The following is a 26,233-nucleotide window of genomic DNA, read 5'->3' on the forward strand; positions in this document are numbered from 1 at the left end:
TAACCAAAAGAACTTACAACTGTATTTGAAACAAAAATATGATGCAGCTTCTTTGCATTGAACTATAAAGTAAAACAAAAACAACAAAATTGTTCCTAGGGCTTCAAAGGAGCAGAGAACTTGGAACTATTTACATCCTGGAGAACCACGTATGGCCCTTGGGTTCCAGTCTGGGTCACTGCAAACTCTGCCTCATTCAGTGTATGAGGGCAGGCCGGCTCTTGGTCATCTTGCTTGGCTTTGTTCAGCAGAAAAGGCTGGAACAAAAGGAGGGAGAGAGAAAAGATTTGGTTGGATTCATCCAACAGGCATATTGAGATGGCAGAGGACAATGACTGCAGTCACTTTACTCCAAGAGGACCTGCAAAGCCTTTTGACTCTCAGACTCATGTCTCTTTATGGAGAGCATTCTTACAGCTTTTCTGCCCTTCTACCAGACACATCCTGCTCATTTTCTTTTGCAAGTTTGCCAGCAGATCATGGCAATGCATCCCTTTGCCCAGAGGGGCCCACACAACTTGGTGTTCTATGGAAAATGACACTGCAAAGGCCCCGTGGGATGACAGGTTACAGCTCTTGGGTCTTCCCCACTGCTTGCACCACAGGAAAACACAATATTTGTAATGGCTAAATTGTACAATCAAAAATGTAGCAGCAGCTCTAGGAATTCCTTTTGGCCAATAGTGGTCACAAGCCTAGAAAGGAGTGTGAACTCTGGCAGCAACAAGCAGCACCTGATAGCTCTCCACCTTGTTTCACCACTGCTCAATGACATCACTTTTAGTGGGCTTCTCAAAGTTTCCAAGAACACACCAAGCAGTGAGTCCCAGCTCACAGGTTGCAGCATCAGGAATGAAATTCAACCCCAGGAGAAGGCTCAGGTGTGAGGCTGCACTTCTTGCCTGACTCTGCTGTGCATGGCACAGTCCTCTCCCCTCTTTCAGCACCCACTCTTCCCATGCTTTGGTCCCTACTCACTGCACACGTGCTCTCCAGCTGCTCTGCCTTGGCACAGCTGATGCTGCACAGAGGACAATTTGACACAGAGCCCTCTCTCTGCCCAAAAGCACCTCCTACCCTTCCCACTCCAAAAGCCAGCGCATGACTAAGAGGGCTGCTCATTTTCCCTCAGGAAAAGGGAGGCAGGAATTAAAGCTTTTCCATTCCTACCTCAATTGCAACCTCCCTTCCTGCAGCCAAACATCAGCCCCAACGCCTCTGTGCTTTCACAGGATGTCAGAAGGGAAAGACTCCTTGCCCTTACCCACCTACACCTACACAGCTGCTTTCTGCACTGCTTGCTTCCAGCTTGTAAAGGCCAATCTGCAGCATTTCAAGTGGCAGGAGGGACACGATGGTAGAAGCAAACTCCCGAGTATCAGGACAGGAGATACAGTTCTTCGTCTTACCCCTCTGAACAGGGACTTAGATTTACACATCTTTCTGGCATCCCAGCACTGCATACTCACTTCAGTTTGTTGGTGCCTTTGCTTGCTGGAAGCTGACATCTCTTGGGATTCTTTTCATTTCTTCTTCTTTTTGGGAAAATCCCCGTTGTCTTCTCTCTAACAGGAAGAAGGAAAACAGGAAAAATTCACTCAGGTCCTTGAATTTCAAATAAAGTAGAGACCAGTACAGCTCAGTTTGAAAGATTCTGGTTGAAAAGAGAAAAAATAACACACTGGAACTCACAACGTGGAAACGCAAGCACAGCAGGCAGGGATTTCACGTCCACTGGCAAGTAACCGAAAATGACATTTCACCTTCTTTTGCTTGGATAGGTGATATGTTTTCTAATGGCAAGGACAGATCTCCTGAGCACCTCCTTGATAATTGTAATAAAATGTAAGGCCCTTCCATTGCTGAAAATAAACATTTCATCTGTTCTGGGTGGGTCTTTTTTTCCTACTCCATCATGATTGTAGAGAAATGTTTTCAGACTCCTGGTGGCAAAGTCAGGACCTGTAAGCATATCTGTTTTGGGATACCCCCCGTCAATGGGAAGGAAAAGCTACGGTCACAGGCAAGTGAGATCCCTCAGATAGCCCAGATGTGCAGGGGCTTCTGATGTTATTACCAAAAATCTGAGAGGGGTGAAATTGTAAAAATGCAGTGAAAATTGCTGCCTTTGTCTTCCAGAAGAACAGGAAGCATTAAGGAAAAGAGTCAGTCAATGAAAACTTTTTATAGGTTTTAGAGCATCGGTTCTAAAGCATCAAGTGTGCAAATCATCAGCTCACCTGAATGAGAAACTTCCGAATCCTTTGCTACCAGTCAAGAAAATGTAAAAGAAAGTGCCCTTATCAATTAGCATTACCCACAGCGTGACTGCTGATAGCCAGAAGCATCCCAGGACTTTCGTGTGTCCCTCCTGGAGTGCAGACACACAAGGAACCATTCAGCAGCTTCTCCACAAGGCTGCTGTCAAGGAGTTCTCCTTCCAGACTGCACTCACGTCTGGGATACAGGCTCTGAGTTGGGATTTCCTGCAGTCAGACACTAGATTGCAAGGGATGACATGCCAGACACCAAATAGTTCCACTCCTGGCTCTTGGAGACAGCAGCAGAAGTGGCAGATTGACTGCCTGCTTCCCTTTCTGACCCTGCTCTGCATGAGGGGGAACTTTTGGGCTCACTCCAGTTTCCTCACCATTTCCCTACTCTTCTTTATTCTTAACTCAGGAAGCTCAGAAAATGACAAAGTTAAAAAACCCACACAGGAAGCAAAGTTATTCCCCCGGCCCTGCTGAGCCACCTGTTCTGGGAGGAGGAACAGAAAGGGAGACAGGCCCTGCAATGTCCACAGGGAGTGCCCATCACTGCAAGGCCTGCAGCCAACTCCTTGTGCACCTGACCTCCCAGTGCTGTCTGGGAGTCAGCACTGACTCTGGGAGTCAGCTTCCCAAAAAACACTTGAGAGCAACGACCACCTCAGAGTTTGAAATGAAGGCCTGTCTTGGAATTCCAGGGAAAGCCACTGCAATGGCCGAGGGACTCTGCAAAGGGGTCTCTGCAAAGCCCCTGACTACACACAGCTGTAAAAGTCTCCGGGGCACCAAATGTCAAAGGCTTCAGCTCTTTTCCCCAGGATGAGGATTGATGAGCAGAGAGACAGTTTTTGTCTTCAGACTTAGGATGTTTGTTTTACCTTATCTACTTTACATTTTTACAGATAGTAAGTACTTCCACACACTAACCTAACAAGCTACAAACGGAGAATGTGGGCTCTGTCCACAAGGCCTTTTAAGCATAAACCATCCAGTTATCAAATGCCAACTCATTTATTTTTACTTTTAACCCAATAACCAAACACCCATGTTCTGCACTGCATACATTTCCATCCAATCACCCCATACCAGCCAAAACCATGGAGAAGAAAGAAGAAAGGCAAAGACAAACCAACACCCCAGAACCTATACCTTGTCTCTTATTCACTACTACATCTCAAACTCTAAACTGTCTTTTTCACCCAGTGAATTAACATAATGCTATATAATTCAAACATCGACATTCCCAGCTCCTCCACTCAGTTTTACAAGCCTTCTCCATGGTCTTAATTCCAAGCCAGTGTTCTCTCAAGTGCCGGAGCCGGTCAGCACAGATCAAAGGGACATTTTCTGTGCCTGGGACTCCAACACACAGCCACTTCTTAGGCATCACTGCTGGCATCACAGCAGCTCCAGGGAAATCCAAACAAGTGCTTTGCCTATTTATACATCTGCCAAGTGCTTCAGATACCTACTGCTTTTGATACAGGAACACAAGATTGGGCCACCACCAAGCTACAAAGCTCAGCTTGGGCTGAAACCCAGAGAAACCCAGCAGTGCTGGCAGGGGCTGGGCAGCCACAAGCTGCCAAAACCTCCTCTGGCAGAGGACAGCTGAGGTTTGGTTTTCTCAGGAAACCAGGATCCCAAGAAAACACTAATAGCACCAAAACACACAAAACATCAGCTTACAAGGTTTTCCGTTTTCTCAGAAGGGCATTGGTGACCAATGGGAATCAGCTGTGGGTACATTCCCCTTACAGGTTTGATAACACCCTTACAGGAGATCAATCATGGCTCTAGTGCCAACGTATGAAGTGGAAACTCCACTTGGGTTTTTCAAACACCACCTTGGTCATTGTCCAAACCCACGTCCCCCTGCCCCTCTCACCTTCCTCTCTCCAGGGGACTCCTCTGAACTCCTCATGGCTCTCCTCTTCAAGTCTGGCTTCCTTGAAGGTGAGAGCAACTTCTCTCCAGGAGACAAGGGCACCTTCTCCTTGTGCAAATCCCAAGGCCGGTGGCCACTGGGAATAATGGTGTCACGTTAATCTGTTTGCTTAAGCTCTTCAAGATCTTTTCCAACCTCAACAATTTCATGAGTAGATCATGAAATAATAATTCTTCAGTTGGGGAAAATTCCCTGCATTGAGGTTTTCTGAGAAAAATCTGACTGATAGCCCAAATGTTTGTGCATTCCAGGTTCTTTCAAGTATCTGCCCGGCAGAGGTGGAAACACGGTCTGTTTACTTACGATGTTCTTGGCTGAGAACTCGGCAACCTTCCTGACGCTCTGCCTGCCTGCTCTGGAAAGCAACAAAGGAAAAGGTTGCATTTCTTTACCCTGTGGTCTCTGAACAAGAGATTAGAGAGTCACTCTCTTCCAGGAGGTATTTGTCAAAAAGGTTGTTCATCACCCCAGATGGGAGTTTCCTAACTAAATAGTGCTTGTCCTCTGCTGAGCTGCTACCTTGAGTTCTACGTAATGATTGCTTACAGTTTCTTGAGCCATTCCTAAATTCATCCCTGTTCAGCAAAGCAGAGGAAATCACACTGCTTAATCAGTGGGAACGCTTGATGGTCTCTGCCACATCTAACACACAAAATTACCTGTCAGCACAGAAAGAACTGGGTTTCCTTTGCATTTCTCTTTATTCTGTTTCTGTGCTGCAGATCCATCAGGTTGGGATTCCTAGAAGTAAAGGACAAAGTAGCTTAGCATGTACCTTAACACCACATTTCCTGACACCAAACCTGTGTTAATGGCACATTAGGGGCACGTGCATTTTTGAATAAATAGTTTTAAAACATTCTAAGAGCTGCCAAAGAGCTGAAGTGAACTTCTGCTAAGCAGAAAGATCTCTTGGCATTGATCAGAAGCCCTGGCAAAAATGGGCTGGGGTACCTTTCCTGCCAATGGAAGTCTGCACATCTCTGCTCTTGTAGGCGTCTGAAGAGGTGACAGGAGAGGTGGCAGTGAGCTGCTCATTTCCTGGAAAGACAGGGAGAGAAGCAGCTCTCAACTTCTATTTTATCTCCACCCATTTCCTTAATAAATGCAAAACATAAACAAACACAGAGATCTGCTTTTTAAGAGAACTCACTCTCAAAATTTCTTCAATTGATGGCACATCAATGGACTTCTTTTCCTGAAACATGAATGAGGGAAACAGGAGGAGTTTATTCTGGTGTTTCAGTAATGTCAGGTTCTTGGCAAACCTTTGCTTACCAACAGCTCTATAAATGTCCTGCAAGTGTATTAGTCCTAAAATGAGAGTAAGGATGAAATGGCCCATCTGAAGGGCAGTTAATAACAGAGAGCAGGCATGGACAGAGCTGTCAACTCCTCCTCGGAGATGTCTGTATTCCCTTTGGAATGTGGCAGTCAGGGAGCACTGTTGCCACGTCTAAACTACTGCTACTACTCCTACATCTCTCACCTCTGCCTGCAATGGAAATTTGCAAGTCTCTGTTCTAGCAGGTGACTGCAGAGGTGGCAGGAGAGGTGGCAGGCAGCTGCTCATTTCCTGGAAAGAGTGGGAGAGAAACAGCTCCCAGCACTTTTTGCTGATGCACACAGAGGGAGTTTCACCCTTCCCAGAGTCAGAGGGATCCACCTCCTCATGGATTTGCACAAGCTTCCCCATGGAGATCTGATATTGAAGAGCACCCACCTTCAATATTCCTTCAATGGACTGCACATAAATGTGCACAATGGGCTGAAAGAAGAAAGAGGGAAGCAGTGTGAGTATGTTTGGGTATTTTACTGATTGATAGGAAACAAGCATGTACGCAGCAAACATTTCCTTACCAACTGCTCTAGAAAGGTCAGACAAGTCCATGCATAATGAAATGCCAGTAAGGATTAACAGCACTATCTAAAGGGCAGGAAGGAGCAGAGACCAGGCAGAGGAAGAGCTGAAGCCACCAAGATCACCGGCTGCAACATCAATGTCTGCCTTCCCTGGCAGTCAGGAAACACTGTTTCCATTCCTGACTTTTTATTACTGTAGTAAGAAAGAATGTTCCTGCAGGCTGCTCCCTTTTTAAAATATCACTTTTCTTTAGTTGCTCTTGAAGCAGCTAAGCTTTGCCTGCAAAGGCACAGGCAGCCTCTGCATTTCCAAGAGTTGAGCCAAAAGCTTCAGTAGTTAAGATAAAACAGTTAGAAATAATAGTTCCCTATTCTAGAGAAATTCTCACTTCAATTCTAGAGAAGAAGTGTTTGTCATTCACCCAAATAACATCAGACTGATTCTTCTGAAGTAAAAATACACCCTGGCTGAAATGCAACCCTTGCACAGTGCACTTGGTGCTTGGCTTCCAGTCCAAAGCACAGCTCCTGCTTTTGTAACTCAGGCTGGCTCCAGACTGGGTCCTCCTGCCAAGATTGAGCTTTTGCTCAGCAAAGACTTGACCATCATCACTTGGGCTCCTGGAAAGACATCCTACTACGTATTACACACAGCAATTGTGTGCAGAGAAAGGTCAGGCCTTCTGGCACAGGAGCTTTTCTGAAGGACTAAACCAGAGAGCACAAACTTCAAACTCAGCCCAGCTTATGGACAAGCTCTGCAAGGTAGCTTTGGTTCTGGGGAGCATTTCTGGCACAAGGAAAGCACCCACACTGGGAGCTCCTGCAAGACAGAGCAGACCCTCCATCTCTTTTCAGGCAGCTTCACGGGATGCCTTGTCCTTCCTTCTCCCTAAGGACAGAAGTGCTCTTGAGTTGTCCTGAAATTCAGCTTCTTGAAACCTGACATGGCAAACTGCAGACGACCTCAGGTTCTCTTGACTTTGGAGTTGGCCTTTTTTATGGATTTAGTTTTCTTTTTGGTGGGTTTTTTTTTGTTGTTGTTGTTTGTTTGTTTTTTGGGTTTTGTTGTGTTTTTGGGGTTTTGTTTGTTTTCTTTTTGCTTTTTTTTCTTTCTTTACCGGTTGTGATTTTTTTTGGACTCTCCTTTTAAAGTTCACTCCAAGAAAGATGCCACATTTCTGTTCCTTTATGCACACTGACACTTCCTAATTGGGCCCTGTCATCAAGCCTCTCCCACATGACATGAACAAGGAAGTTGGCTTTACAAACCCCTTTGTTAAGGGGCTGGAAGAAGAGCTAAAACCTGGCAAGGGAGGATAAGGGATACATCTCAGCATCATGGATGCTGTAGTTTGAAGGCTTCTTCCAGTTCATTTGGACAGATACCTTAAAGAGACTGTGGTGACACTGGAGAGCGAAGGTTCTGCTTTGGAAAAGAGGGGAAAGGGCTGTTCAATATCTCTGTGAAGGCCAAGCGAGTCCCTGCATGCCTATTCCCTGTGGATTCATTCCCTCTGCACTGGATCTGCTTGCCTGTTCCATCTGTAAGACTCAATTTTCAGTGCTGCCAGGAAAAGAAGCTGTCAATAAGGAATTCCCACCTGCAGGTGATGTGCACCTTAGACATTCAATGAGCCAAAAGCCTGGGCTGGAAGAAATGGCTTTCCCAAGGGATGTCCAGGGAAGTCCCTGGAAAAACCCAGTTTGGCATGTGGCTGTTCAGTACACCTGAGGCCAAAGCCTTTCATTCAGATGGATTTCAAAGCAGGAGGAGGGAAGAACAGCAGAGTTTCTTCTGCTCTGGACCTCTTCACTGTCAGGGTCGCTGCAGGGTGTTACTGCGTGTGCCGCAAGGAACCCGTGAGTGTGACCTGCGTTCTCGGGGCTTGGAGAACACCGCTAGAAATTGCTGATGATAAAAGGGAAGGGACAGGTCCTTGTTGGAGTATCCAAAGACTCTTTATTCAAAGGATAACAGCCTCACATGAATTCAGGGATCAGAACAGGATCGGACTCAGGGCACAGGTTAAACACAGGGACAAATGGGGTGGGTCTGAGGGTCAAGGTCCAACAGGGACAAGGGAAAATGCTGCAGGGAGTGGCTAAAGACCGGGAGAATAGATTGGGATAACAGGGTGTGATAGATTGGCATTTAAGAAAACAAAGACAAACACCTAATGAAGTTAAAACTGCCAGAGGCTGATGGGAGTTTTTCTCCTGGCCAACTACTGGCCATTTCTAAGAATTAACAGCAGTTTTGACCACTGAAACGTGAGATCAACCTGTGAACACCAACTTAAGCCTGGGAATTTCTTTGTCTCTTTGTTTCCTGGCTGTGAAAGGTAACAGAGCTCCAGCTGGCCTCCCGTTCCCCTGCCCGGCCCATGCGGCCCAGGCAGGGGCTGGGCTGGGCCTGCGGTGGCTCCCGGCCGGGAGATGGGGCCTGCGGGGCTTCTCCCGGGCCCAGGCCGGGCCAGGCCGCTCCCTGGCTTGGCTGCAGGTTTTGCTGTGACTGAATTCACCAGAGACTGACGAGTAAAGAAAGAAAAAAGCTCTTGACCAGCGACTGGCTGAGACAGTGACCACACTCTCCAGAGCAGCAATGAAGAATCTTCCATTGCAGACAACTCCAGCCGCTGCTCCGGCAGAGATCACAGAACCATCTACAAAGCCTGGGTAAGTTTTCTACCTTTTCATTACCCAGATGAGACTTACAGATTAATCCTTTTATCCAGAGAAAGAAAAAGACAGTAATCAACATATAAAGAGACTTGATAAACTATTAGAGACAGCAAAGAAAAGAATTAATCTTCAGAAGAGGTAGAGAATAAGGTGATGCTTTAATTAAGCTGAAATATTTTTCTGTTAAAGTTATGGTGATGGACAATAGTGTTCTGAAAAGACTCCTTTAATTAATGACAGAGTATATTGGGAGGAATAGAGTAGTACAGAATGTGGATTATGAGCAAAAAGTAAAGTGATTGTGATACAGTGAGGTGCTGGAATAGAGTGAGGAATAGTAATAGTTGAAGATTTGAGGCCTTGAGAGGCAAAGAGAAAACTTCTGTTTCCAGGGAAGCTCACAGAGACAGATGAAGAGAACTTTTGCCTTTGAATAACTTATCCTTAAAAATGACACCCCTAGACTCATGACCCATAAAACACCTCAGAAGGACGTCAAATGGGAGGAGAAAATCTGATGACAGATTTCCGGGCAGCTGGCATCAGAGAAATAGAAAGCTATAACAGAAATAGTTTTCTTGTGAGAAACTCCGTAGATTAGCAGAAGAAGACTTCTCTTTCTCTACAAAGACTGATGAAAAGACTCTAGCAGGAATGGGGACTGTTTTAAACACCAAAATTCCAAAGTTTTTTGTCTCTATGTTATCATGTGAACAAGGAAATGGTTGGGTAGTGGGGAAAAAGGAGTTTTCTGTAAGTTTTATTCTGGTGTTCTTATTCTTATAGCTTTGTCAATAAACTCTCTTTATTCCTTTTAAGTTTTAAGCCTGTTTTGCTCTTGTTCTAATCCATATCTCACAGCAAGAAATAAGTATGTTTTCTAGTGATTTTTTTAGTTACTGATTTAAAACCACGACACAGGGGTGCAGCAATGCAGCAAACAAAGCCAATGGGAGTTAAGAGAAGGAAGAACATACTTGGAAGGGGACATGAAACAGGGGCTGAACGAAGGTGACACTAATTTCCACAAACTACTAGAACACCAGAACGCAAAAGGCACCAACATGTGACTGCAAAGGCCCTGGGAAAAAGGTTTTCCACACCCACACCTAGAGGTGAGCCTGCTGTCCCGTGCTGTCCCCACCAGGGTCGACACGTTCCTGCAACAGGCACCTAGGCCTCCACAGCAGGGCAGGAGTCTCCCCACAGCTCTTGTTTCACCTAAAACAGGAGGAAGGGATGAGCTTTCAGCCAAAGGCCCCAATGATCAGGCTTCCCAGGATCCTTTCTCTGCCTGAATCTCTCTCCCCCATTCAGCACAGCTCACAGGATGTATCCTAAGAGCCAAGCCGCCAAGCCCTGTTCCCCAGTCACCTCTCCCATGCTGGACACCCAGCACACAGGCCATAGATCATGGGCTGCAGCCTCACTGGTTCTTCCTCCTCCTCCCTCTCCAGGCTTCAGCACTACAGGACTGTCTTATCAAAGACTGGTTCATCAGTGAGACCAACTCAAAGGAAGAAAATAAGAAAACGACAGGACTGAAACAAGCAGAAAACTTAAGAAGGAATTTTTCCCGTACAGAGCCAGTCCTTAAAACACCCATGAACAGAAATCAGTCACTTCGAGCCACAGCCCGGAGATCCCGCTGGCAGAGGAGGATCATTCAGCATATTCATTCAAAGTTTCATCTCTCAGCTCCAAAATGGACTAAGCCTGGAGTGAAAACCCCACGAGAGCTAGACAATGATTCCAAAGGACAAGGGGAACACTTTCAGGTTAGGCTTCAGAAGTCCAAGAAGTTTTATTTACTGACAAAATCCAGAAGGGAAGCAGAGAACAAGAAATGTCTGGTGCTGCTACACAGGTCTCAGGGGGACACGTGAACAGTGACAGTATTTAAGGTGTCCTCTCCTGAATGCTTTTGCTGACAATCAAGAAAAAATGGGGTTGGAGCTTGCACACAGATGCACATAGATGCTTCAAATGTTCATGCAAAACATCACATTTAGAGTTCACAAGTGTAACAAAAGTGTGAGTCCCTGAAGCATTTTCCATTCCTCCGCCTCCTCTGGCTCAAACATGGCACAGCTCTACAAATACAGAGCCTACTGAAAACAGTGGAAAAGAGGAAAGAGAAGTTTGCTGCCACTTTGGCCCACTCAGAAACACTGAGAAGCACAATGGCCCTGAAAGCATGGGGCTGGTTTCCCTTTGGTAACAATGGGAATTTGGAAGCCTAGTCACAAGATAGCTAGGCCTGAGACTTTGGACAAGGGGAGCTCAGGAAAGGCAACTACCAGCTAGAGGTAAACCAGAGTGGCTCTGGTTACCTGGGATGACTTGTCAGTCTGGCTCTTGAAGTGCTCTAGAGAGTGTTACTACAGTCACAAACTGAGAGGAGGGCTGATCTTACAACTACAGCTTTTATCTCTGCTTCTCCTCAGCCCTCCCCAAAACACATTTTCAGGGAGGGCAACATCTGCTGGGTGGACAGCAGCTGAGCAATGTACTTTTGCCCCAGCCATTTCCTTCATGTGTGCAGAACATAAGCAAATACAAAGATCCATTATGGGAGAGCACCAACCTTCAAAGTTTTTTCAGTAGATGGCACATCAGTGGGCTGCTCTTTCTGAAACAAGAACAAGAGGGGCAGAAAGAGTTAATCTGGGTTTTTTACTAATTGACATCTACTCAGCCAGCATTTGCTTACCAACAGCTCTACAAATGTCAAGCAAGTCCATTACAAATGAAATGCTAGAAGAATGAAAAGGCCCATCTGAAGGGGAATTGGGAATTGAGAGCAGGTAGCAAGGCAGCTGAAATCCCCACAGTCACCTCCTCTTCCTCTAGGAAAAATGTCTGTGCTCCCTTTGGAACCTGTTAGTTGCGAAACACTGTTTCCATTCTTCAACTACTACTACAAATTACTAGTGCTACTGCTACTACTTCTACTATTATTAATTTTTCTTTTCATTACTGTTATTACAATTATGTAACTATGTTTGTACAGTCTTCTCCCTTGGTGGAATTTAGCTTTGAAGCAGTTAAGCTTTGCCTTCAAAGACACCAGCTCCCTCTGCATTTAAATGAGTTTTGAAAAAGCTTCCTTTGTTAAAACAACAACAACAACAAAAATGTCAGAAATAATAGTTCCCAATTCTTTTAAGCCAGTTGTAGAGAATGAGGAATATTTGCCATTGACCCAAATCAAATGAGACTCCTTATTGTTCTGAACTCCACAGCAGTCAGGACAAGACGCTGACTTTCGACACATCCGGAAAGGTGCGCCACAGTTTATGCAAATTCTGGTTGATTTTAGACATCCTCACCTTTCCCACACCGTATTTCCAAATCCCCAACTACCATTTCTCACTCTCTCATTTCTTGGCAAAGTACTGAATTTAGCAGCCAGATTTGGATCAGTGGATTTTCTCCATGGCCACCCAGAGACACACTATGGACAGAAGTTGGATTTGGGCTGCCCCAAAGAGCTGAGTCCACCCCCAGCTGATGGCAGAACCTGGCAGGGACTCCACTCATCTCTCAGAAACACTGTTTCTGGGCACTCCGTCCTTCCCCTCCCTCAGCACACACTCCAAGGAAGATGCAGCATCCCTGCTCCTTTCTTCACACCGATACTCCTGAACTGGGCTTCCAAGCAGCAAGGACAAACACTGCCCATTGCTGGTGGCCTGAGGGCTGATTGCAGCACTTTGCAAATCTTCCAAGAGTTTGAGACCCAAAATGGGGCTTGATCTTTTTGGCACTTTGCACTAAGGAATGGCTCCTGCACTGCTTTACTTCTCCCAGCATCCTCTCATTTTCCACAAGATATTGCCTACAATCCTTTGCATCCCGTCAGTACCCTTTCCTAGGAAAAGCTGACTGCAGCCATCAGCTCTTCCTCCTCTTTCCAAAGGTCAAACACATTTTGAAAACCATCTCTGTGGCTCTCCCAGCCCAGCTGCTTTGCCTCAGCACCGTGGGCACCTACATTCCGTAGGGCACGGTAATATCCCAGTGCTGAAGGATGATGCTGGCAAAACCCCAAAATGCACCTGGGAACCAAGTGCCTTGGAGCTCTGGGGAGGCTGAGCCACGAGGCAGGCAGGGCCTGTGTGCTGGTCCCTTGGCCTTGAGGGACTGCCAACAACAGAGAGCCCCAACAATTGCACTCACCTTGACAGGCTCAGGCAGGATTTTGCACTGTGGAGCTTTGCCTTCTGACCCTCGATCTGAGAGACTGTCATGGCTGTCATAGTTCCTCTCAGGATTAGGTGTGAGCTCTAGTGATTGTGTTGAGCATTCCCTCCATCTGTCTTCATAGGGGTTTGTCTTCCTGGAGGCCGGCCTATGACTGTGGCTTTGTGACTGGGCTTGGGGCTTGTTTGGAATCCAGATGGGATTCTGAGGGGACTCGTGGCTCAGGAGCACCTTGGAGTCCTGATCGCCCAGCAGGTTCTTAATGCGCCTTGACAGCTCATCTTCTTTATAGGTCTGCAACAGAATAACAGAGGGGCAAATGTCACAAACACCCCAAGCAAGAGACCTTGCTCAGTATCTTCATGGAATCACCATGCATCCCCACAAAGGAAGTCAGGCAAGCTCAGTGAAGCAGATGGAAAGATGTGCTGTGTCTGCAGGGATTGGGCTCAAGTCTGCTACGGCCCATGCAGAAGACACGGCTCTCCTCTCCCAGGCCAAGCCTCCTTCCTCCTCTCCATACAACCTTCAGCCCACTCCCATTACCTTGTAGGGTCTGGCAAAGAGAGGAGTCTTCCCCAGGAATGGATCTTTCTCCTCTGGAGCCACCTGCCTCCTTCGCCTCTCTTGCTCCAGGAAGCGGAGCAAATCTCTGTTGTTGTTGCAGCTTCCAGCCCGAGACAGAGAAAGGAGAGTTAACACTTGAACCCCTGTTTATGCTGTGTGCAGAACCTGGGGCTTTCCCACAAGGGCACATGTCCAGCACCAAAGCAATGCTGAAATGCACGGGATGCTGACAGCACACAGATCAGTTCTGTTCAGCGTGTGCTCTGTCCCAGAGCAAAGAGACACACAAGGGACAGCAGGCATCCTCCTCAGGGATTGCTGCACCTGATCCCAGCCACCAAGACAGGTGGGAAGGGAAAAACTGTCCCCCCATTTCCTTGTGATACAAATGGAGAAGCAGTCACTGGGGATGGTGAACACATGAGCTGCCAAATCCACTTGCAATAATCAATGGCAGAAAATGCCATGCTTGTTCTCCTTCAGACCTCTCACCCCACTCTCCCCCTGAGAATCAAAGACAATCCTCTCTTTTCATCATGTTGACACTTTCAAGGACTGAACTTTGTCCACTTTATGAACCGCCATGGAAACGCACTCTCTAATTTCAATGGATATTTGGAAAGCTGTGTACCTGGAAAATCATGTAGCTGCATTTAAAGACATGCCATCAACACATTTAGACGGAAGATCTCAGAAATTAAGAAAAGTCCACATCAAATCCTTCTCTTCCTCCTCAGCCACATATGCATGTACTCAATTCCAGCAGCCCCACATCCTAACACCAATAAAGCTGTGCCCCACTGAAGGAAACCACGTCCTTTAAACTGTCCCTGCTCTGTGAAAGACTTTTGAAGAAAGAGTGAAACTATGGTTCTGATATTTGTGGACATTGAAGAAGGAAAAGCATGCAGGCACAGAGGATGCAGGTATCTGTTTCTACTCTACTGCCGAGTCTGTTCGATACATCCGAGATTCTCCTTGCCTATCCAACTTCACAAGTGCCAAGATTACATTGAATTAATTCCTACCTCTTGTCACTGATCTGGTTGTGAGTCGGTTCCATTCCAAAGCCTCCGTTTGCGTCAGCTTCTCTGGAAGAGACCAAACAGATATTCACCATCTGCACGAGGACAGGCCTAAAGCAGGGCTCAAGATCTCCAGGGACTCAGAGCCTGGACTGCACAACTGGGAGTCATTGCAGTGCTCCTAAACATAAAGCAGGCAAACATGGGGATTGCACGAGACTGAGAATGGCAGAACCAAGAGATGCACTTTGCCCTTCCCCCAGCAGTGATGCTGCCTTTCAGCTCAGCTCTTAACTCCAGATCTGGCCAGGAGCATGACAGACCAGGCCACTGCTCCAGGCTCTGGGCTGTTTACTCCCATTTTAAGAATACAAGTGCCCTAGGAACCCTGCCTTTACACAAGCAAATGGGCCTGACGTGAATGGCAGCTTTTGTGGAAAGGGGAAGGAAAGAAAAGGCAGGCAAGAAAAAGCCCTGAAAAGGCAGCTCTAGTTGGAAAGGTAACAAGATTCTATCTGCAGAAGTAAACAATCTCAAACAGGTGGATATAGCATGGAAAACATTTACATTTCAGGGTGTGACATTCATTTGCAGCATCTCACACTCCGGAGAGAACAGAATCATTTCTAGCTGGGCATGAGGAGGCAACAGGAGAATTGTGTGAAGTCTTGTGAACCACCCCGCTTAGGGCAACAGGAGCACAGACACTTGGGGGAAGAGGTGAAGCAGCAGAGCTCTAGGCCACAGCTTTAACAACCAGGCAAGACACCAGCATGGAACCATTCTGCCAGCCACGGGCCACTGCAGATGGAAATCCTGTCAGACCCCCACCTTCTCCTGCAGCTGGGAAACCTAAGAATAGACACTCACACTAAGCTTGGAGGACACATCTGGAAGCAAACAAACACCCCATCTTTCTTCCCTTTCACCATCATGAAATCCTTGATGTTGGCTGGAAAATAAACTGCCTTAAAAGAACAAGGTGCCCACTTGAATTTCAAGTTAAATGAAGGTGGGAGAAGTTGGAAGCGCATACGGAGAGAAGTCATTCCATCTTTCTTCCAGCTTCTGTTGAATGGACCTGGCATTAACATCAGCTGGGCAGAACGAGATGCACGCAAACATGCGAATCAACAGCGTGGCAGGGAAGCCTGCTCTGTCACCAGTTTTTCCTTACCATGGCCACAAAGCACACAAGTGGCCAGCAGGTAAACTGAGATTTCACTAAACAGTGCAAAAGTTTTGCAAACGCCCTTGACAAGGCCAGGGTTTTGACCACACTGACGCCCCATGGATCTGAGGGTGCACAGGAGGCGTTAACCTGACACTATTCCCACAAGGTACAAACGCTCTTGCAACCAAGGTGTGCTTCTCAACACAAGCTTTCCTCCCTGTCAAGAGGGAAGCAGGCACCCAAGTGACCCTGATGGGAATTCTTACAAGCTTTTGACAGTGCTGTATTTGGCCAGGCTCATGTCTGCATCCTTTTGTAGGACATATTTGATTGCTCTTCTTTCTGCCTTCTCCAGCCAGCCCCAGACAACGAGCTGCTCTAATGGAACAAGGAAGCCTGCAAGCTGCTTGGAAAATTAAACTCTTTTGTACCCATCTCAAGAGCTTCTCCTCTAAATGTTGCTATCACTAAGCTTCCCACAATATTTTTATGAGCAAAGCTTGATGTTTGGCATACAGTCAGTTATTCAAAAAGACAACTTGACATACAGTCATGGGACGCACTGGATTTGTAGCACCAGAGAACCATAAATCTATAGAAGCACAGAATCTTTTAGGTCAGAAAGGGCCTTAAATTTTCTCTTAGTTTCACTCCTCTGCCATGGGCAGGGACACCTTTCACTAGACCAGGTTTCTCAGAGGCCTGTCCAACCTGGCCTTGAATGCTATTCATCTATTTTGGTGGCCATTGTACTAACATAAATATAAGATGTGAATATACATAAAAGGCCATGGGAAGGAAAATGGCTTTGATTCCTGTAATAGATTGATATTGTTTGTTAGTCAAATTCAATATGATTGCTAAATATAATATGATTGCTGAAGCTGTTTAATACAATGTTGGAGCTAAAACTTCAGAAAGGCAGAACCACCATATCCGGCTGCAAAACTAGAATTACAACATCTCCTTATTAGGAGGAGGGTTGCCTAACTGGTATAGGACCAAGGCCCGCTCACAGACTGAGGAAGACTACAAGCCTTCATCTGATAACCACCGAGAGGCAGAAGAAGACCCCCTAGCAACAGGCAGTGCAGGCACCGACGCGATCCAGGAAGACACATATGCAAGAAGTGTAAATAAAGGAAATAAATATATGAAGTGTATATAAAGGAAAACCTCCTCAGCTAAAGCATGCACTTAGGGTGGAGCAGTGTCTCCCCGGGCCGCCCCAGCTGCTGGTCTTTGCTTGCCTACTGCTTCCTGAATCAATAAAATTGATATTCATAAATGATTATTTAAATTGTCCCTTTTATTCAGTCACCACAATTTATAACAATTTTGGTGCCCTGACTCAGATCCACATATCTGTGGTTTAGAAGTCCCCCCTTCGGGGACACACCCTATCTTAGGATAGCCCTGGTGTGGGGGGTTCCTATTCCCCAGACCTGGTATTCCGGACCCCAAGTGAAATTCGGTAAGCAAGCAAATGGAATCTGCAGAACCCCTTAAATTTTGTGCATGAGGACCAAGCCAAGACTGCGGATGGGGCAAGTACAGAATTGGGAATCCGTTTGGTTGGGGTTGGTGATCCCAGAGTCCAGTGTCTGAGAGGTCTCCTGGAGACCAAGCGAGAGCAGAGCCCTTCATTAGTGCGTTTCCCACAGTCCGCAAGGACCTGGGCAACTGCACCTGTGGGACAAGCCCTCCATAAAACCCAGTTTGTGGCTACATCTTGGCCAGTTACAAGGAAGAAGATGGAAAAAATAGAGGATTGGCAAGAAAGAGCCCTGGATGAGTTGTTGAGAGAGGCTCAGAAAGTGTATGTAAGGAGGGAGGAGGAGTTCCAGAAAAGGCAGACTAGGTTGCTGGTGGCTGCGGTGTGGGAGGGGGTCAGTAAACCGAGAAAAGGGAGGGTTTACTAAGGGACCCCAAGGGTCTAGAAAAGCTGTTGGGAAAAGAGATTGGAGTGAAGTTGAATGTTTTTACTGTCACAAGAAAGGGGATTTGAAGGAGCATTGTAGAAAGGGAATTGAAGAGAAGAAGCTATTTGAACAGGATTAGAGGGGTCAGGGGCTCTATCTATTTGGGGAGCCATAGAAAATCATCAGAGCCCTTGATAAAGTTGAAAGTGAGTACCTCAGCAAGAGGTACTCGAATTTTTGGTAGACTCTGGGGCAGAGTGGTCCACTGTCCAACAAGTACCTAAAGGATGTAAACCTTCATCAAAACACATCCAAGACGTGGGGCCAGTGGAGAACCTTTTTTGTTCCCCAAAATTGAGAATGTACTGTTAGGATCAGAGTGTAAATTTGGAGCTGGACCATTGTCATTAGTTCCTGAAGCAGATTATCATTTGCTGGGACGGGATTGTAAGTATGGTATACTCCTGAAACTGTAGGGAAATTGAATATTGAACCTTTTGAAGTAGTAATTAAGAACCCTGAAATCCCTGTAAGAATAAAACAATACCCCATTTCCCAAGAAGGGAGAAGAGGGTTGAAACCTGAAATCAAGAGGCTGCTACAAAAAGGTCTCTTGGAACCTTGCATGTTGCCCTACAATACCTCGATTTTACCAGTTCTAAAGCCGGATGGCCACTATAGATTGGTGCATGATTTGTGGGAAATAAATAAACGGACTGTGACCCCTTTCCCTGTGGTTGCAAATCCACATACACTGTTAAGTCAACTAAACCCCAAATATCAGTGGTACTCGGTTATAGGCTTAAAAGATGCATTTTGGGCATGTCCTCTTAAGGAGGAGTGCAGAGGTTATTTTGCCTTTGAGTGGGAAGATCCCGATACCCATAGGAAACAGCAATTAAGATGGACTGTACTCCCTCAAGGATTTAGCAAGTCACCTCATTTGTTTGGTCAGGCTTTGGAACAAATTCTGTGGGATTATGAATTAGGGACGGGGATGGTTTTATTACAATATGTGGGCAATTTATTAATTGCAGGCAAAAATGAAGCAAGTGTTAGAGCAGAAAGCATGAAATTGTTAAACTTCCTGAGTTAACAGGGACTTAAACTGACCAGATCAAAACTGCAATTTGTGGAAGACGAAGTGAAATATTTAGGACATTGGATTAAGAAAGGACGCAAGAAGTTAGATCCTGAACGGGTAAAAGGCATTTTAGCATTAGAACTCCCCAAAAGTAAGAGGCACATTAGACAAGTGTTGGGGTTGTTGGGATACTGTAGGCAATGGATTTTAGCAGAAAAGTTCAATTTTTGTATCAGCAGTTCATGGGAGAAGGAGCAATAAAATGGAGCAAAGAGGACTGTCAGGCTTTTAAGAAGCTGAAGGAAGATTTAATCCAGGCTCCAGTGCTCAGCCTCCCTGACGTTAGGAGACCTTTTTATTTGTTTGTGGATAGCCAGGAGGGAACTGCTTATGGAGTATTGACCCAGGAGTGGGCAGGGAAAAAAAGTCTGTGGGATATCTTTCCAAATTGTTAGACCCCGTAAGCCGAGGATGGCCCTCATGCTTACAAGCAATTGTGGCTGTAGCCTTATTAGTAGAAGAAGCCAGCAAAGTTACTTTTGGGAGTAAGCTGAAGGTATTAACTCCACATAATGTCTGGGGAATTTTACAACAAAAAGCTGAAAAATGGATTACAGATGCACGGGTATTAAAGAATGAAGGAATTTTGATTCAGTCCCCCAACTTGAAAACAGAAACAACATCTTTACATAATCCAGCGCAATTTTTGTATGGGGAATCTGAAAAAAGACATATCTCACGATTGGATCCAGTGTATAGAACAGCAAACCAAAATTAGAGATTTGGAAGATAGTGCGCTGGAAGAGGGGGAGAGAACATTTTTGTAGATGGGTCTTCTAGAATAGTAGATGGAGAAAGGAGGTCAGGATATTCATTAGTTAATGGAGACACCCTTAAAGTGATTGAATCAAGTCTGTTAAGTCAGGCCTGGTCTGCACAGGCATGTGAATTACATGCAGTACTACAGGCATTAAAACTATGAAAAGGGAAAAGGGAACTATATACACAGACTCAAAATATGCTTTTAGGGTAGTACATACATTTGGAAAAATTTGGGAAGAGAGAGGTCTCATTAACTCCCAAGAGAAATGATTGGTGCACAGGGAGTTAATAAGGCAAACTTGAGAGGACTTAGGAAGACCCGTGGCAATTGCAGTGGTCCATGTGAGAGGACACCAGAGAGGAGTAACCACTGAAATGAGAGGTAATAATTTGGCAGATGAAGAAGCAAAAAAAGTGGCAATACTGGTTTTTAAACAGCCAGAAAATAAAAATAGATCCTTAAATAGGAACACTTATCCGTTTAAATTATCCTTTAGTAAACAGGAGGAAGAAATATTTCTTTCTAATAAAGATAAAGAAGGATTTATTAAAAAGGGAAATCAGTGGTTCCTCCCCAGTGGTAGAGAAGTCCTTCCAAAAGGGCTCGCTTGGAAAATACTCAGGAATATTCATCATAAAACACATGCTCGTTGGTTGCTAAGAGCATTAGTGGATCAGTTTACCAATAAGTATATGTGTATGGGTATTTATAATTTGGCCAAACAGTTAGCAGGGGCTTGTATGACATGCCAAAAAGTTTAATAAACAGCACCTAAAAGACAAAGTGCTGGGAGGAGGAGAGCTAGCAATCAGAACCTTTGCCCGAGTACAAGTGGATTTCACCAAACTCCCCAAAGTGGAAGATACTGTTATTTGTTAGTTAGAGTTGATCACCTCACCCACTATGTGGAAGCAGCTCCCACAGCCCTTGCGACTGCACAGACAGTAATAAAAGCTTTTTTAGGGAAAATAATCCCCTGATATGGGATAGTAGAAGTTATAGATTCAGACTGGAGACCACATTTTACTTCAAAAAATAATAAAACACGCTCTGGAACCTTCAGGCATAAAATGGGATTATCATCCCCAAAGCACTGGGATGGTAGAGAGAGTGATGGGGAAATAAAGAAGCAGATAACCAAGCTGATGCTAGAAACCCGACTATCCTGGGTAAGATGTGTGTCGTTAGCCCTTTTAAACATCCACACTCAGCCCAGGACTGATACGGGAATTTCACCCTTTGAAATGTTTTTTGGCATGCCATATGATATGGAAATACCTCCAGAGCAGCAGGTATTAGAAAACCAGCTGTTAAATGAATATGTTTGAAGTCTAATGAAAAGAAGGAATGAACTGAGAAAACAAGGACTGATTACCCAGAGATCTCCCCAGAATGCACCTATTCACCATGTACAACCTGGAGACTCTGTCCTCACTAAAGCTTGGAAAGAAATCTCTCTCACCCCTAAATGGGAAGGTCCTTTTCTCCTTTTGCTCACCACAGATACAGCTGTACGGACTGCTGAAAGAGAATGGACACACGCCAGCCGGACCAAGGGTCCAGTCGCTGATGCACAGGAATTTGTTCCCCAACCTGATGAACTGAAAGTCCAGTTAAAACGTAAAACTAATGAGTGATGTGTTTTGTCCTGAGCTTGATTGCATTTGCTACCCTTTTATTTGCTTTAGGTGTAAGTTGTGTAAGGACAATTGGGGGGGACATTGTAGAACAGGATATCCCCCGAGAAAAAATTGTGGAGAAGGCTACAATTGTGAAAGGTTATTAACTTCAACCTATGTAGAGCAAGCGGCGAACATGGGGAAACTTCAAAAGGGGTCCCTTGAGTGGTGGAAAATATACGCACATGGAATCCATCCAGAAAAAGTGTGCACACCCTAATTCATCCAGAAGTGCACCTAATATATTAGGGAAATTGGAAATCATCGCAGTGGTGTGCAGGAAACGCATATCCTGGATACCCTGCTCAGCACCACAGGTAAAGATTAAAAGTTAGGAAGCGTATGTGACCCAGCATCAAGCCCAAGGGAGAGCCCCTGAAAAATACGACTGCTGCCAAGAAGATGGGACACCTTGCTGCTCCAAGCAAAGGAGTAGGCAGAGGAGGCAGAGACGTACAGAAACTGTGGGGAACGAACACTCCCGGGGCAGTGATCCAGAAAGCTCCCAAAACTGTGTCATACATGCGTCCCTCTAAAAGACCACCTCGTTTCCCTACTGCACAGGTAAAACACTACATTATTGCTCCCCTCTGGTACCCACCAATTCTCCTGGGATACCCTTTGTGGATTTACTGTCTGTCAATTGTAATGGCTCAGCATGCCCACCAGCCTTTTCAATGGTCTCTTATTAGATGGAATGATCAAACTGTGCTCCAAAGCTATGTCAGAGCAGCACCTCCCTCCTTCACACCACAATTGTGTCAGCTAGTGCCTACAGAGATGTGCTGGAATCAAGAGAGTTTTTACATGTGTCCTGGCACTGAGCCTCCTTACTGTAATCATCCCAGGCATTACTACTGTGCCTACTGGGGGTGTGAGACTATGGCATCTAACTGGAAAACAGCAGGAGATAAATCTCTAACTGTGGGGTGGGGGCCAGCTGGATGCAAGCCTCCCCGGCCAGATCCCTCCAGGGCCATGCAATTGGGCTGCTGGCAAGTGGTATTTCCGGACGGAAATTACACACACCTTTATGTCAATGTAACTAACCCTGAGGACAGAGGATGGGTTGTGGAAAAAACATGGGGAATGAGATACTGGGTATCAGGAACAGACAGGGGAGGCCTCTTTCTTATCAAAAAGGAATCTGCTTTAGAAGTCCCCCGCCAGAGGGTCCCAATCCTGTTATCAAACTGCTTATCAAGAACAATCCCAATTCTGTGATCAAGAACAATCCCCACAAAAGATAAAAGCTGACACCAACCGAGGGGTCCCCTAGAACTATGGCACCTCCAGTATACTGGACAGAAGCCTTGACTCCAGAGCAAGGCTTGGTAGGTCCCTTATGGAAAACAATGCAGGCTAGCTATGCCTTTTTAAATGCTACCCATTGTGAGCTGGCCCAGCACTGGTGGTTGTGCTATGATGTCAAGCCTCCTTACTATGAAGCCATCGGGACCCAGGAACCATTTAATCAAAGCAATGTAAGCTATCCAACACAACGCAACTGGGAAGACTGGGGAAGTTAGGACTTACTTTACAAAATGTAAAGGGAGCTGGAACATGTGTAGGAAACATAACAAAAAGAATAAAAGGATTGTGTAAAAACACTCTAAAGGAACCTGAAAAGGCTTAAGGGAAATGGCTCATTCCTGTCAGTGGAGCACAGTGGATCTGCTCTTGAGTAGGTCCTACGGCCTGTTTATCTTTGGATGTATTTAATGGTTCCAGGGAATACTGCATACAGGTGATAATAATGCCATGGGTGCTATAGCACCCAGAGAGAGAGGTCCTTGACAGAGTTGAAAACAACAATCATAGGATACAAAAAAGGGAACCCTTAAATGCAATTACAATCGCCACACTTTTTGGAGTCAGAGCATTAGGGGCAGTATCTGGAATTGCATCCTTAGTGAATCAACAACAAGGGTTAACTAGCCTTCGGGCAGCAGTAGATGAGTATTTAGAAAGAATTGAAAAGTCTGTTTCAGCCTTTGAAAGACCTCTTACATCATTATCTGAAGTGGTACTCTAAAATCAAAGGGGAATGGATCTGTTGTTGTTAGAACAAGGAGGAGTATGTGTAGCCCTTGGGGAGGAATGTTGTGTTTATGCAGACCACACGGGAATAGAAAGAGATACTATGACAGAACTGCGGGAAGGATTAGAAAAAAGACGCAAAGAAAGGGAACAGTGATGAAGCTGGTATGAGTCTTGGTTTTCTCAGTCACCCTGATTAACAACTCTGCTATCCACTTTAATGGGTCCAGTGGTTGTAGTATTGTTAAGCCTCACTCTTGGTCCCTGTCTAATCAATTGGGTAATATCAACAGCAAAAGGAAGATTGGAGGCAGCCCATCTGTTACTAATCCATCTACAATCAAAAAGGGAAGAGCCTGAAAGTGAGGTAATGTTAAATAGAGTAAGAGAGGTGTTAAAGAGGCCAGGCCACCCCAGGGCTGGTCTTTGCTTGCTTACTACTACCTGAATCAATAAAATTGATTTTCATAAATGATTATTTAAATTGCCCCTTTTATTCAGTCACAACAATTTATGACAATTCCTGAAAGTGGCAAAATAATGAATCAATAGCTTTGGCTTCACTTTGGGATGCGGGTTTTTCCACACGGGCTTTACCACCTCCCTCTGCAGTCCCTGCCTGCGACAGTTCAGCTCTAAGAGCGGCCCCTCACAGCTGCTCCCACTCCCAGCAGGGCAATCCCAGGCCCCAGCTGGAGCACCTGCTGCAGGCACTGCCCAGGAAAAGGCCAGAGTTCCCCCAGCCACACATCTGCTGGCTGTGCCCACAAGCCTCTCCTTCTCAGTGCTGGCACCTTTTGGCAGCACACGGGGCAGAACCAAGGGGCCTTTGTGCTTCCCATGCCAGCCTCCTTTGCCAGCCACTGCCTGGCTCTCCTGCTCCTCACAGACACTTAGGATTAAAGCTGAGTCAGCAGCAGGCCCTCCTGCAACCTTGCCCTTTTCCACTTGGAAGTAATCTGTCCCCCTGCAGGCTGGGTAATTGGAATCCCAACTCTTTGCACAAAGAGGTCCTTAAAGGCCATTTTGCTGCTCAGTGACTCTTTTGCAGCAAAGTGCTGTCAGCGTGCAGAGGCAGGAGCAAGAGGCTGCATTTGAAGCAGCTGCTGTTGGTGGCCATTGCTGGAAGGCAGCAGAGACAGCCCAGGCTGGCCTGTTTGCCCCCTGGCAGCCAAGCGGAGAACTACCTGGCACAAGGAGGCCTTGCGGGCAAGGAATGACTCCCCAATGGTGGTAGAGGTGCTGCGAACAGGCTTTCTGGCCAAGCAATGCTCTCGAATGCAGCTGCACTGCGCTCCGTGCTGCTGCAGCCCGCGGGCGCTGCCCAAGGACGGTTCTGCCGTTGGCAGGGCCCGGGTGACAACGGAGCGTCCCGGGCGTGGCCATTCCGGTGTCCAGGTGCCGCGGGGGTCTGAGGGCACGGAACCCTGCTGGAGCCTGCCCACAGCCCCTGCTGCACTGCAGGAACCCTGCCCTGCCCGAGGGACAGCAGCACACCTTGGGCCGTACCCAGGGCGGGGGCCAGCAGGGCCCTGTGCCAGCGAGCCCCCGTGCCCTGGCCTGCAGCTGAGAAGGAGCCACTGAGGGAGCCCTCAGGGACCAGGGCCACAGCTGCGGCTGCTTTGTCCAAAGGCTGGGGGCATTCTGTGAGAAAACCTGGCAAGAAATTCAATGATGTGACATGCACAGGTCTTGTGGGCCTTGAGTACTGATGAAACCTCAGGGAGCCTGTGTCCCTGTGCAGACAGGAGTGCCCCTGGACTGGGGCCTCTTCAAGAAGAATTTCAAGTGTAAATTATATGGTAATGTGAAAAACGAGGTTCCCATATTTTTGTCAGAATTTAAAAGTTTAATAAAAAGACAATTAGGAGATGAAAATAAAGTCAAGTATACAGATCTGGCCAGGTGTCTCTGCATTCAGCCAAGAATCCTACTAAAAAAGGATTGTCCCATAAAAACAGAACCCTACGAGATATCCATAAATTCTCATACATATTCAGACATTCTTTTTAGGAGTTTTGGTCTTCTTCTGCTTAATTTTCTCTTGTCCCCTTCCCAATAAATCAATCTTCTTGGCGCCATCCAGTTTTACATTGCTTGATAACAGAAATGCAATAAATTCCTCCCCCAGAGCCCTGGTCACTGCTGTCTTCATCTGGATAAGATAAGAATGCAGGGGGTCTCTAGCTATCTTTTTCAGTCTTTGGGTTACACAAACAAAAGTAGTTTTTGTTTTAATACTATGCCATAGCCTAACATATATGTATTATACCACTATTTCTAAGTTTCATCAATAGTAGAAATAAAGGAAATTATAATGATACAACAAAATTTTCTAATCTTATACATACAACATTCATTAAAATATTTGCAAAAAGCCAACAATATGATATGCATTTATAACATTAATATATGGGTATCAAAAATCCAAATCATCACAGCAACCGAAAAAATCTCTATCGTTCATACATTCGGTATGTTTATTTCAAGCAGAGGGACTTCTTGAAATACCTCATGTTAGAGAGGCTTTTTCCACAAGAGTAAATCCATCAGAATGGAAATGTCGTTTAAAATAATCTTAGCCAAACAGAAATCATTAATCTAAACAAGTCAAAATCAACATATCATGGTGTAGTGGTTTAGATTTGCTAATTTCGTTTTCTCGGCCAACATACCAAATAAATGTTGTGGTTTTAAAGCAACAACAAAAAAATCACTAGAAAACTTACTTATTTCTTGCTGTGAGATATGGATGAGAACAAGAGCAAAACAGGCTTAAAACTTAAAATCAATAAAGCAAGTTATTAACAAAACTACAAGAATAAGAAAGCCAGAATAAAACTTCCAGAAAACCCTTTTTCCCCCCAACTACTCAACCATTCCCTTGTTCACATGACAACATAGAGACAAAAAAACTTTGGTGTTTACAACAGTCCCAATTCTTGCT

The 26,233-nt window shown here is 45.7% G+C and overlaps 1 protein-coding gene across 1 annotated transcript; it reads right to left on the reverse strand.

Moving 5' to 3' along the window:
- LOC111928888 (uncharacterized) lies at positions 1-24,618 on the reverse strand. Its single transcript, XM_086889682.1, has 14 exons — positions 24,474-24,618; positions 14,568-14,630; positions 13,519-13,639; positions 12,949-13,266; positions 11,354-11,398; positions 5,942-5,986; positions 5,708-5,794; positions 5,372-5,416; positions 5,173-5,259; positions 4,878-4,959; positions 4,522-4,573; positions 4,159-4,294; positions 1,470-1,565; positions 1-257 (listed from the first exon to the last, which is right to left on the reverse strand). Exons 2-13 carry the CDS (start codon positions 14,600-14,602, stop codon positions 1,524-1,526), a joined length of 1,095 nt encoding a protein of 364 aa, XP_086745808.1. The 5' UTR covers positions 14,603-14,630; positions 24,474-24,618; the 3' UTR covers positions 1-257; positions 1,470-1,523.
- Positions 24,619-26,233: the final 1,615 nt, after the last annotated feature.

Source organism: Cyanistes caeruleus, chromosome 5 (assembly GCF_971803275.1).
Source record: "Cyanistes caeruleus chromosome 5, bCyaCae1.hap1.1, whole genome shotgun sequence".
Lineage (NCBI taxonomy): Eukaryota > Metazoa > Chordata > Aves > Passeriformes > Paridae > Cyanistes > Cyanistes caeruleus.

Excerpts from the sequence above, each read along its gene's own strand:
- LOC111928888 (XM_086889682.1), bottom strand. The coding sequence starts at position 14,602 with ATGGAACCGACTCACAACCAGATCAGTGACAAGAG. Across the intron at positions 5,260-5,371 it reads CAATTGAAGAAATTTTGAGA|GAAATGAGCAGCTCACTGCC; the intron begins GTGAGTTCTCTT and ends CTGTCTTTCCAG. Across the intron at positions 4,960-5,172 it reads GACTTCCATTGGCAGGAAAG|GAATCCCAACCTGATGGATC; the intron begins GTACCCCAGCCC and ends CTTTACTTCTAG.